The 12,776-nt window shown below is 38.3% G+C and overlaps 1 protein-coding gene across 1 annotated transcript in view; it reads left to right on the top strand.

Annotated features, from left to right (window-relative positions):
* SEC24B (SEC24 homolog B, COPII coat complex component) overlaps nucleotides 1-2,624 on the top strand; it is a 42,319-nt gene extending 39,695 nt beyond the window's left edge. Inside the window, exons 23-24 of the mRNA XM_057404556.1 lie at nucleotides 175-278; nucleotides 1,717-2,624. Coding sequence (XP_057260539.1) covers nucleotides 175-278; nucleotides 1,717-1,831 — 219 coding nt within the window. The 3' untranslated portion in view covers nucleotides 1,832-2,624. The remainder of the gene's footprint in view (nucleotides 1-174; nucleotides 279-1,716) is intronic.
* Nucleotides 2,625-12,776: the final 10,152 nt, after the last annotated feature.

Genomic DNA, 12,776 nt, shown 5'->3' with positions numbered 1-12,776 from the left:
AACAAATAATGATTAATATGATTAAATTTTATCTTAAAGTAGCCTTGAAAATGATAATTTTCATAATTTCTTAATAGAAATTATGCCTTTTATTGTGTTATGACTATCAGGATCTAGTTTTTAAACAAGTTTTTAAACAAAGATGGTGACTTCCTTCAATTACTTTTCAACCAGACACAGCTTCCTGAAGTAGATGCACTTTCTTCAGAAAGGACACGATCTTTTATATCTTGGCTTAGAGACAGTAGACCTTTAAATCCAGTTCTTCAAGTAATAAAGTAAGTATTTCTGTTAGATACTAAGTAATTATTGGCAACTTGTAATTACAATTGACACTAATGAAAAGTTGGAATATCTGGCCTGAAAAAAGCTGAGTAACATCCTCTTTCCACTTGATACGGTACTGTTATCTGAAACCTCATAGCAACAAAGGTCATGTTAGAATCTAGTACAAATTAAGCTAATAGTTTTATTGGTATTAATTAGTTGTATAGTTTTATTATATTGTTAAGAATATGTTAAAGCAGTGGATGTCCTTAAGATCAGTGGGATTAACCAAGTTAATTTCTGATATAGCTTTAATAATTTCAGTACATGTATTAAGAAAAAAAAAGTAAGGCTAGTAATCTCTGGATGGTTTTAATAATTGTCTGTGTTTGTTACTGAGCTCCATAGGACAGCAGTTGATTTACAACAGGTGAGGCAAGTTCTGTAGCCTTTTGAAACCATGAAAGCACCCACTTAAAGAAGTTTAAATTTTATAAAATGCTTATATTTGAGTTTATTTTTTATATTTGTCTTTAGAGTACTCAGTTTACTGAGCCAGATGTGAGATCACATTTTAGAGAGCATGATGACTTTCTTACTCAAATAATGTTTAAGCATAGGACTGAAGCTTTTCTACGTTGGCATTGTAACTGCTGCTGAAATTGCAAGTAGTGCTGAGAGACCACAGTAAATAGCAGAACTTTACTGCATGCTGTACTACAGAGTACAAGGGACTGTGCCCCAGCAAATACTGGCTGCATCCCACCAAACTTTTATTGGGGCAGTAATTGTGGATACTAGATCTTTGACACATTTACCTTCTCTCTTCTGTTGCCAAGTAAGAAAAACTGGGAAGGGAATTAAGATTATATTCTTTACTGTAAGGGTGGTAAGGCACTGCAGTGGGTTGCCCAAGGAAGTTGTGAATGCTCCGTCCCCTGGCAGTGTTCAAGGCCAGGTTGGACAGAGCCTTGGGTGACATGGTCTAGTGTGAGGTGTCCCTGCCCATGGCAGGGGGGTTGGAACTAGATGATCTTGAGGTCCTTTGCAACCCTAACTATTCTGTGATTCTATGATTACATGTAATCAGAGATGTAAATTCTGCATTTTTTTTAATCTTTATCAGGATTTAATATAACCCTTTTACTATAACCCTAAAACAAAATTATTTTTGTTTCCTTTTTAATGTTTCTGCAAGGTATTTTACATCCTGCTTCACTTGCTTTTCTACCATTTTATACTTCTTTCAAAGATGCTGCTGTTTGATAGTGTATTTCAAATTTCAGTGTTTTTTCCAAACTTTAGATTGTTTGCAGCTGTAGTATCTTTGGACTGAATCTAGACTCCAAGGACCAATAAGCATTTCATTAGAACCTAGCCCTCTGCTTGTATTTACCTTTGATTTTTTGCTCAATGATTGGACTAAAATATTTTCCTCTCTTTTTTCAGAGATGAGAACCCTGCCAAAACAGATTTTTTTCAGCATTTAATTGAGGATCGGACAGAAGCAGCTTTTTCATATTATGAATTCTTACTTAATATTCAACAGCAGATCTGTAAGTGAACAAGGAGTAAAAAGAAGAAAAATCCTGACTTCAGAGAGAAGCATGGGCCCAGAGAAGCATATCAGAAGTTACAAAAAGTGGATGCTTGTTCTTCAGACAATATACAGTGACCAGCACTGTTTTGGAAGCTTTACAGCTAAAGAAGTATACATTTCCAAAAGAATTTTGCAGTTTTACTTCAGTCTAAAAGTGGTAGGAGTGATGAAGCTGTTTCACTAGTAAACTTTAAATTGGTTTGTACACGTTTCCACTTGTGCAGCGGTATGGTGCTCTGTTTATTGCAAGCTGGTGAATTTATGTAGCTATGTGGGATATTTCTTAATGAAATGTACAATTAGGTAAAGCCTTTTTTCTTACATTTATTATAGAAGCCCTTTCAGATCCAGATTCTTAACAGAGATGTCAAAGGGCAGTGATGTATGTTGGTTGTTTATATGAATTTCTTTTTAAAAGGAATGATTAATACTTACTAAAGACTTCAGCAAATTCCCTCTGAAAGTTGTAGAGTTTCAGTAAAGTACATCAGTTGTAGAAATAAAATATATAATGTACATAAGTATTACATTTGTAAAGAAAATGTAAAAAATGTAAGTAAAAAAAAAAGACTTAGCTCAGTGTGCAGAGGTGTTGAGTGCTCAACGATGAATTGTTCTGTCCCAGGCTAGACAATGAAGTTGACTATTAAAACATGCTAAAAAAAGTATCCGTGTAGAAGGAACACAGCTGCTGCTTCTGTTAATTTTAGGTGAATTTATTTATGATTGGCTTACTAATTAAAAATATTTTGCTTTATCATGTGTTTTTATATTTATGCAAGTATAATCTTTTTGCAACTAACTCTTACTGAACTGAATATTAAAGAGAACATGTTTACTGCTTTATTTCACAGACCTCTGGAAGGGAGGAGAAAGCACTGCATAGTCTGAAATGAGCTATTGATATGAAGTTCCTAAAACCCTTCTTATGTATTATCCTAAAGAAGGCATATCTGTTAGCCTCGTTTTACGTTTTGTAAACTACTGTAGTCTTGGTCTGGGTTTCTGTAATTTGTGTCGTCTGCCATTTAGAGTAAGCATGGGTAATCACTCACACTTGATGATTTGATTTCTGCTGTGATCTAAAGAAAAAAAAAGAGGGGGTGTAAAAATTAATTACATCAATGGAAGCAAAGGCTTGAAAATGTTCAAATTCAAAATGTAATCACACTGTTGCATCTCTTTGAAACCTTGGGCATAGTAATGTTTTGGTAACTCGATGGTTTGGGCTTTTTGATAGGTTTATGACAGATTTTTAAATTCGGTTGTTAATTTGGGATGGCTTTTGTTATTTTGGGGTTTTTTTTTTAGGCACATTAGAAATAATTCATAATGCACAATCACTCACTATTCTGAACTTTGTTTGTTTATTTAAGTGCAACAAATAAATGATGATTAGTATGATTACATTTTATCTTAAAGTAGCCTTGAAAATGCTAATATTGCATTTTTGACTGCCATAGCCCCTGAATCAAATAATCAAGAAAAAATGTACTAGTTTTGGTTTGCAAATGCTTTAAAAGCTACACTAATTAAATTCTGCGAGTGGTGTTATTCTGCATGTTAGCACAAAGTCATTGTTTGGAGAAGATACCTTTATAAGTTATATTTGTATGTTGTCCTTAACTAAATGTGTTTAAGTTACCCAAAGATTACTTAAAAGAAACTTTCCATTTAGCAAATTAATTTATCATGTAATAAATGTCTCAGGTGATGTCTGAATGTTGTCCCTAAATCAGACCTCCTTGATTTCAATACTTGTTTATAGATTAATTTGCATTGAGTGAAAGCTTAGTGCTAATGAAGTGGGGCATCTTAAAAATAATTTGTAATTGCAGAGATGAAAATGGGATATTAAATGCCCCATGATAGATGCTTCTGACTTACAAGCTCGGTACTGAATATCTGGGAACACACTATGCCATGATTAATTGCAACGTATTCTGTAAAACCGTTACTTAAAGTTTTATTCTTCTATGGGTTTTGTATATAAAAATTATGGAAAATACATCTTGAGAGCTATTTGTTCAGTAAAATTATTACATGGCACAGAGAATCTAGTTACTTTTTTACCATAGAGCACATCTCCATTCTGACTGATCTTTGGTTTAAACTTTTAAAAGACAGTCTCATAGAAATATCTTGAATTGGAAACATCTCAGGATTTGGGGTATTGATTTTAGTGTTTTGAACAACAGTATGTTTGTATGCATGGTAAAAGTATCTAAAACAGAGGTTTATTTAAGACGGTTTGGATCACACCACTGTACCAGAGGATACACAGCAAAAGATTAATCCCTACCAAGGGATGCACTGCGAAGCTCAACATGCTTTTTGCCTGCTAAGGTTTGGGAGGAGAGGTGACAGGCATGCTTCCGTATCTGTTTAAATAAAGTGCTGAACTGCAGACAACATCTCCAGCCATTTTAGGGACTGAGCTTTTTTCCAAAATGCCTTCAACACTGTTTCATTAGAAATGAAAGATTTGCTGGGTAGGATGTTTCCCAGCCCCAGCTAAGCAAGTCTTCAGGGGATCATTTCAAATTCTCAGCATTTTAAATGGGCATCCCATTCCACGTCTTAGTTTTAAAAACATCTAATACCTCTTTTTACCAAATAAGAGGTTTGGGAGTTCCTGTTGGAGAAATTATAGTCCGGAAAGTTCTTAAAATGATAGGACACGATATGCAGCTCCCAAAAGATTATTACTAAGCTTGTTTCTGTATTTTGTTCCTAAGCTTCTTAGAAATATGCCTATTTATTAATCTCACTGTTCAGCTTCATAGCAATGGAGAAAATATGACCAGGTGATTTTGTTTGGTTTTGATTTTCTGTGCATTTTGTCAGATACTGAAAAAATGGTTTTGTCATTACCGTTGTTTTTAAAAAGCCACTCACAAATCACTTGTGAGTAAACCTGAGAGTCAAGAGGTCTTCAGTAATTTTAAATGTGGAGTCTTAATGTTTTTGAGGCAAATACATTTTTAAGAATTTTATGCAAGATTTTCAAGGTATGGGACAGAAGTGTGTTTGTGAGGGGTATTACAACCTTAATCACGGATTTCTCTATATGGAAGTATTAACTCATGTAAGAGTCCTGAAAGATCTTGTTTCAATTTCAGTTTTAGAGGGTATTGTGTCTCAGTGCCATAAGCTTAGCAGCCAGATTTGGAACTAGTGTTTTGGGAGGTCTGAGGCTCTAACTGGCGATGGATATACGGAGTACCCCAAATATGTGTCAGTTACTCTGTCAAAAATTTCTTTAGCGTTCAGTTTCTTTGTTGTTTTGGGATTTTTGGTTTTTTAAGAGTTCTTCAGATTTTAATACATGTTAAATCTTTCCTGTAACTCTTATATTTTATTAAAGCTACATACATGGGTTGTATCTGGGGTTTTTCACCCTGGAGGCAACGAAGAATACAGATCTCCAGTTACATCCTTAATCATGTTACCATTAAAAGTGGCAGTTTTAGAAGGTCAGGAGTGTTGGAAGGAAGTACTGTTTGGCTAGCAAGTAGCATAGTATTTCTTTGTGTTTATCAACATGAGTAGACAGTCTCTGCTTGCAAGACACTGAGGCTTTGGGGGATTCTTAAGTGAACATGTTCAATGGCACAAGAATCCTCAAGCATGAGAAGGAGTTGATAATAATTAACCATCCTGATAATCTGCCAGCCACAGGAAATGTCATTCTCATAAATTGTGAAGACGTTTAAAAAATGAACAAAATATTTTCATGTTAGAACATCACTGACAATTGACAGAGAAATCCTGTTTAGGAAAATACTGTCTTTTGCTAATAGCTTCCTTTCCTAATAACTTCTGTAGATAGGATACTTTCAAAAAGTCCTACAGGCTATAAACCTCAGCTTCTATGAATACAAAATGTTACTAAAAATTACCTGGTGACCTAATGCTGAAGCAAAGAAAAAAAATGTGTAGCATTCACCTGTAGCAGAGGAATTCTTTATGCTTTTCTTTGTCTCTTCAGTGGCTGAATACGCTGCCTTCATTACCTCCATCATAAGTGGAGCTTAAGCAAAGCCAGGAGGAGAAGCAGAACTGGAACCACTGGTACATGTGCTGGATGTCTTCATCCAGCTTGCTGAGCATGTGCATAGCTTCTAAAACATTGCTGCTTTTACTGTCTATCCAGATGTTCAAGTTCAGCAGTTTATTGTAATATGGCTGTATTTCTAAAAGCCTTTAAAGTTTATTCGATATAAAATGCCATTAGTGTCCAAGCTTCCCTTTTTCCCCCATCCAAACAATTATTTCTGACTACCAAAAATATTTATAAGAGTGTAATATTTTCTTGGGCAGCAAGCGCAAAATCTCTCAGCCCAGCATCCATGTTTTGAAACTCTTACATTCCTAGAAAGAGTGGGAATTGCTTCTACAGCCATGGCTCTGGCATCCCTAGCAGTGCGGATGGATAGGCTCTGCAGGAAGAGCACAGCTGCTGAGAAAAGCAGCACACGAGGGGTCTTTAACAGTGGCTGGTATAGGATGATGCGGGGTGAAATGTGAGAAATCCCTAGTGTGCAGGTTGTCTTACTCTCAGTTGCATCTCTACTTTACATGTTTAGAGATCAGCTTGAGATGAGAAACCCTCCTGGCATTTTTGCTCATCAGAATACCTGAGTATTGTTGAGCTTAGATTGCAGAACTTTTCATTACAAGAAATTATTCAATCTAATCACCTGTGAAGAAAAGTGTATTTTTTTCCTTCTTTCTGGAAATTGCTGAATGTTTTGTAGATTCCTGTGCTGGGGGAAATAGTAGACTTCTAGGAATGTCTTTCAGCTTTAACTTGAGAATTTTACATGAATAAAATAGAACATGTCTTAGAAGCCAGCCTTTTCTCCTATAAGCTGCCATGCTCCTGGCAGTCTTTGTTTCTTAGCTTAAAAACAATAGCTGAGCAGACAACATGGGAGGGAGGGAGGGAGAACTGTTACCCAAACAAAGAATGTTACTACAGAACCATTGCACAAATGTGCTCTGCAGAATAGGTGAACAGAGTATAATTTCCTGGGAAGGGAGTGGGGTGGGAGCGGGTGCTCAGGTCCCTGCACATTTGCATAGCAGAGGATGTCAGAATACGGCTGTGACTCACAGTTTGCGCTCAGCTCTGATGTTCATTTGTATCTGAATGTGAAATGACTTAACAAAACCAAACAAACAAAAGAATCTCTGTATCTAGGTGTGCATGCCATCCTCTGGTATAATTAATGGTTGTTCCTGTTTGAGGAGTCATTCTTTTTTGCTATCTGCAGGTTTTGGACTATGAAGTATGTATTTAAGTTCAACTCTTTCATGTTGGTTTCATGGTCTTTTCCGTGTATTTGAGTGAAGCGTGTCAAGCTGTACATAGCTATTACTAACTCTCTGTTACTAGCATGGAGTACTTACACGTAGGTTCCGCTAAGGACCCCAACCACAAGGACTGTGCCATGCTGCGCCCTGAACAGTCATTGCTTCCTTTCCCACCCTGATGACATTAAATTTACACATTCTCACATTTTAAGCTGTGAGTTATTCAGAGGTGTAGGTTATTAGGAGTGCCAGAGTGAGGAAAACCACTTTCTAAGCTCTTTTTAGTACTGCAGGTGCCAAGCTAAAGACTTGAGCTCTATCTCTGTGCCAGGCTGGTGCAAAAGGGGCCAGAGCCTGAAACCAGCTGAAGCTCTGCCTGATGTGGGTGGTGTATCCAGGCAAGGGGGAACAGCTGATCTTTTCCATCATGCTACTGCTCTCTGATGACAGGCTGTCCTGCGCTGAGCAGGAGCTGGGCCTGGAATGGCTCCAGAATTAGGAAACCCTATAAGGCAGATCTATGCCCATATTTTCCCAGTGTGTTGGTTGTTTCTCCCTCGAGCTGTGGTTCCAGAGGCAGTCTAGACTGATCTCCTTGTGCAACAGTTCTGAAAGGGGGATTTCTGCCCTGTCTCTGTATGTTCCCGCTGCCTCCCTCTGTCAGCACCAAGTCATGCAACTGCTTGTCCTGAGACGCAGGTGTTCACAACTGGGCAGCCAAGTAAACTCTTGGCAAATATTCAAAGTATGCCTACAGCATTCACATCACCTTATACAAACGGTTATTGTTTCACTTGTCTGTTCCTGCAAGGTCCTGAGTGCTCAGCACCTTGAAGGATGGGGCATATAAACTTGATTTTATCCACCAGAAAAAAATGTTGGTGTTAGGGACCAAGAAGCTAGCAGGACTCCTCCCTTAGGGACCCTATGCTCCCCCAGGGTTGTAAGAGGAAGGCTCTTCACTGAAAAGCTATGCTGTTGTTGGTGCCTGTGGCACGAATGCCTAATAGGCTACTAAAATTGTCCTGGGAATATCAAATGAAAACTTGGTATGCTGCTTCCATACCTAGAACAAGGTTAACTTTGAACTTGACTTTCAGTATTAACTAGTGTACTCAAACAACAGTCTTTTCCATGGATGCTATGCTAAGTGAATTTCTAGGGACTTGGCCTGTGTTATCACGCTGGGGTCAACTTAAATGTCAAGCTGCAGCCTTTCCCTCTTGGGCCAGTTCTTTCTTCATCTGGAACTTTTTGGGACACAGGCTCTGAACCATATTCTGTGTGATTTCCTGCCCAGTGTAAGCCATATCTATGTGTGCAATCCCAGCCTGAGAAATAGCTTACTGCTTAGCTTTGATAGATTTTTGAGACTTCTGTGGCTATCAGGTGGTCCTCCGTGTCATTCCTGTATGAAGTTCTTAAATGGGATAATTATTTTTGTAAGAATTTATTCTTATAATGAATCAAAGATAAATTTATGAGCAAAAGAATATATATATTCAAGTTTAAGCAAACAAGCAGACAGTAGAAGTCTCAGAAGAGGAAGGAAAAAATTATGACTGGATGATGCAACTTTCCTAAAATCACAACTCAGATCTCTGCTCTACTGACCTAATGCAGCAGTGCAATTTAGGCAGCCCGGGAACTCTGTAATAAGAGTATAATTTATGATCCTCCACCTAGTCTAAGCATTTCTCATTCCTTGAGTAAGAATTTAGCTCTGTAATTGGAGTCCAGGTCTTTTCCCATGTGGCGTTTTGCTTTCCAGCAGTTTATTTAGGAAATCTTATGCACATGATCTGCTGCTCTAGAGAAAATAGAGCTTTTGTCTATGCACTGTGTCAGTCAGTGGTAGGTCTCATCTCACTCTGCCTTTACCAGAGCAGGAGTATCAGTATATTAATCCTGGCAGAGCTAACGTTCTGCAATGAGCTCTTCTTCTTGAAGAGAGATTTTTGCTGTCTGTGCACTATGAGGGAACATAGTTTACCCTGGTGAAAAGTTTGTCTTTACATTGAACTGCTGCAGTGCTATTACTGTGTCCAGATGGAGCAAAAGAACTTTATATGCTCCCTTCTTCATGAAAACATAGCAGTTTCCGCTTTATCCTTGTGACTTCTGGGAAAGTTTGCCTTACCTGGAATTTTGCGAGCAAGGCATGAGATCTTAGCTGCTGAAGAGATTTTGCTTCTCAACACCAGATGCAAGATAATCTATCAAAAGAAACATGGGATTTTTTTGGAAGCTATATCACATAATCTTATTCTATTCCATTGTAATTTGTCTTTTGAACTGTAGTATGCGATTGTTAAAAGAAAAACCTCTAGCTATTGGTTTTCAAGTAAGATACACTGGAAAGTTTTGTTCCAGGACTATGCTGGAAGTGGGAGGATGAAATTCTGCTTACTGAAGGAGGATGGTTTAAAACTGCTTTAGAGGGAGGAACCTCAAGCTATCTGCTGTGGGTTTGTTATTGCATGGATGGGGATTTTTAGTTTTGTCATTGGGGTTTTTTTTCTCTCTCTTACCCTGTAATTCTGCAGAAGTACCTGTGAACAAACAAGGGAGCATCAGAAGAACTGTGGTGAGGGAAACGAGACAGAGGATGAGGAAAAGGGCTCTCGCTTCCCTGTAATCATGACTGAAGTTACATCTGAGCATATGTGTTCCCTTGAGCAATGGGAACATCATCCTGTAATTGGGGTCCTGGTTCATTTTGTCATCAGACTTTTATAGCTGGTTAATGAAGATGATTACCGTGTAATAAGTCTATGTACCTTGACAATCCGGTAAGATGCATCTGGAGTTAAGGTGCTGTTCTAGAGCTTGATATTTTGCCTAGAGAAAAAAAGGTTTTAATTCAGAAGATCGTCTGTGTCCTTCTGTCTTACCTTAAAGTTTGTCTTATTTTGGTTTTCTACCTTGACAAAGATTTGAAATTAATGCCCTGAGATTTAGGAGATTGGAAACACTGTGGCCAGGGTCCCTCTTATTTCCCATTAGTTTCACACTTCCTAGAACTCCATCTGGTTTTATTTTAGTGAATAGTATCCTCCTTTAAAGATGACCCTGAGAATATGACTTGAAACATAAGATTCTAGTCTCTAATAATCTGCTTGTTTTCATAACCATTTTCTTACTGGAACTGAAGCCAGTCACGTCTGCGTAATATGATGACAGGAACCCTGATGCTGTGCATGCATAAATCATGTCCCTTGAAGTGTCATTTCCTACTGGCAGAGCATGTTGTTACCAGAAGGGAAGAGATTAATTTGTGTCTCACAGGTAAAGAAAGCTCATTCAAAGTTAGTTTCAAGTTAATGTAATCTAACTCCTTGTTAGCAACTCCACTGTAAGCACAGGGAGGGGAGAAAGCGGGCAAAAGTTTGGGAAGTAGCAGATCTTCCTAACAACTGTTCTCCTCGAACAGCTGTCAGGTACAGACCTTGTTTTAGTGGCTGTACTAAAGAAACTTTTCTATTCACCCCATTTTATAGCTATTTTAATGGCATCTGTGACCAAAGTGGTGTTTCACAGGAATTTTATACATCTATTTGTATTCACTGGATATGAACAGATAATTACAATGACAGTTTTATGTAGACTTTTCTATGTCAAACATTAATTATGTTTGATGTTAGTTTAGAAGGTACATTTTGAGGTATAACTTGAAACAAGCTAAGTTGCAGTGAGTACTTATAGTGGGAATAGTAAGACATAAAACATGTTGCTTAGCCAACAAAGCAGGAATTGCTTTGTGAGAAAATCAGAAACGTGTGACAGGTAAATCTTTTTAAGCGTGGCAGTGACACAAGGCTCAACTAGTAAAACATTCTCTCATTTCTCATGGCCTGTAGATAGAAACATGAGTCTTCATTCCTAGCAGAAGCTAAATCCACAAGTTGCTGTGACAGTGCTTCTTTGATCCTTACTGACCTTCTGAAACAAAGTACAGAAAAAAAGTGTATCATGGAACAATGACCAAAACCAACTCATCTCTTTTCTAGTCCTGACACTGATTTTTTCCTCCCTAAAGAGCAGGATTTTGATAAAACCATCGCTATGTGGCAGAAGCCTTAAAAAAAAAAAAAAAAAGCCATTTACTATGACCAAGACACCTATGCTTGATGAAACCATAAATATTGCAATGAAACTGTAAATACTCCATCTTGAATTAATATACCTAACTCTGAATCCTTTATTTCATCTTTGGCAACTTCATGGATCTTAATATCATTTACTTAATAAGGTACATAAGTCATAGAATCACAGAGTCACAGACTGCTTAGAGTTGGAAGGGACCTTAAAGCTCATCCAGCTCCCACTGCCCTGCCATGGGCAGGAACACCTTCCGCTAGAGCAGGTGCTCCAAGCCCCGTTCAACCTGGCCTTGAACACTGCCAGGGATGGGGCAGCCACAGCTTCTCTGGGCAGCCTGTTTAGTGCCTCACCACCCTCACAGTGAAGAGCTTCTTCCTCATGTCTAATGTAAATTTGCCCTCTTCCAGTTTAAATCCATTTCTCCTTGTCCTATTCACCTAAAAACAAGTCTTACTTTGCCTCAAGGAAAACTACTCCAACAAAATTTGGGGAATTTTGCTGTGATAAATATTAACTGTAATTGTATCACAAGTTACTGCCTTTGGGAGTCACTGTCTCTCACAGTGCAACTTCTGTTCTGTTGTTTTCTGGGACCATACTCACTTTAATAGATTGCAGTTACCCTGAAACAGGAATGAATGGATCAGTGATCTTATTTGCATAAGGTTTCTGCTCCAGAACTTGGAAGAGGGACTCAAATGGGGTCTTATTTTGTCCCTCAGAGCCATCAAGCATGCAATCAGTGGTGGAGTTTTTCCATGTTAATGACACTCTTTCAGATGTGGTACAGCCCAGTTTATAAGATACTTTTGTCATCACTGGGTACAGTTGGTTTTGTTTTGTGCAGCATTGCTTGTAGGAGCATCATAAAGGGCAGAGAAAGCAGATGAAGGTGGCACTTTTGTGTGTGTTTCCCTGATGTAATGTCATGGGTATTACTCACTTCAGTGGTTTGCATTGAACACAAACATTTGCATTTGTGGGCATGAAGATTCTGTTGGATAAGGGGCTACCAAACAAATGACTGACCAGAAGAGGGTCAGGCCTTGCTAACTGCTTTACTGATGTAAAGAGAACTTTCTTGTAAAGTAACAAACTCCAAGAGTGGGAGTTCGTTTCTTTGTGCTTTGCTGATCATTTCTGTGGAACCAGATTGTGTTTATTCCACTGAAACATGAGGAGTAGCAATGGTTTTGTTCCTCAAAAAGGGAAATTATCAGCTATGGAAAAGGCAGGTGCTCGTGTAAGATAGGAATTAATAATTACCTTGGTCTCATTTATAACTATGTATATAACCAAGTTACTGATACCCATTTTCAAGTTCAGGAAGACACACGCAGAAGAGGGGGGCAGCACCTGTGTGTAAGGAGCTATCGGTTGCGCCCCGCTGAGGCAGGGCCACCTCTTCGTCCGGAGTTCACCGCTGCCGCCGCGGAAAAGCCTCTCGGCCCGGCTGCGGGCCACCCGAGCGCACAGACAGGCCGGC

Source organism: Pezoporus wallicus, unplaced genomic scaffold, assembly GCF_028554395.1.
Source record: "Pezoporus wallicus isolate ANWC-B61680 ecotype Strahan unplaced genomic scaffold, APGP_CSIRO_Pwel_v1 contig_1583, whole genome shotgun sequence".
In the NCBI taxonomy this organism is placed as follows: domain Eukaryota; kingdom Metazoa; phylum Chordata; class Aves; order Psittaciformes; family Psittacidae; genus Pezoporus; species Pezoporus wallicus.
The sequence above is the reverse complement of the archived record's forward strand: the minus strand, read 5'-3'. Positions and strand labels throughout refer to the sequence as shown.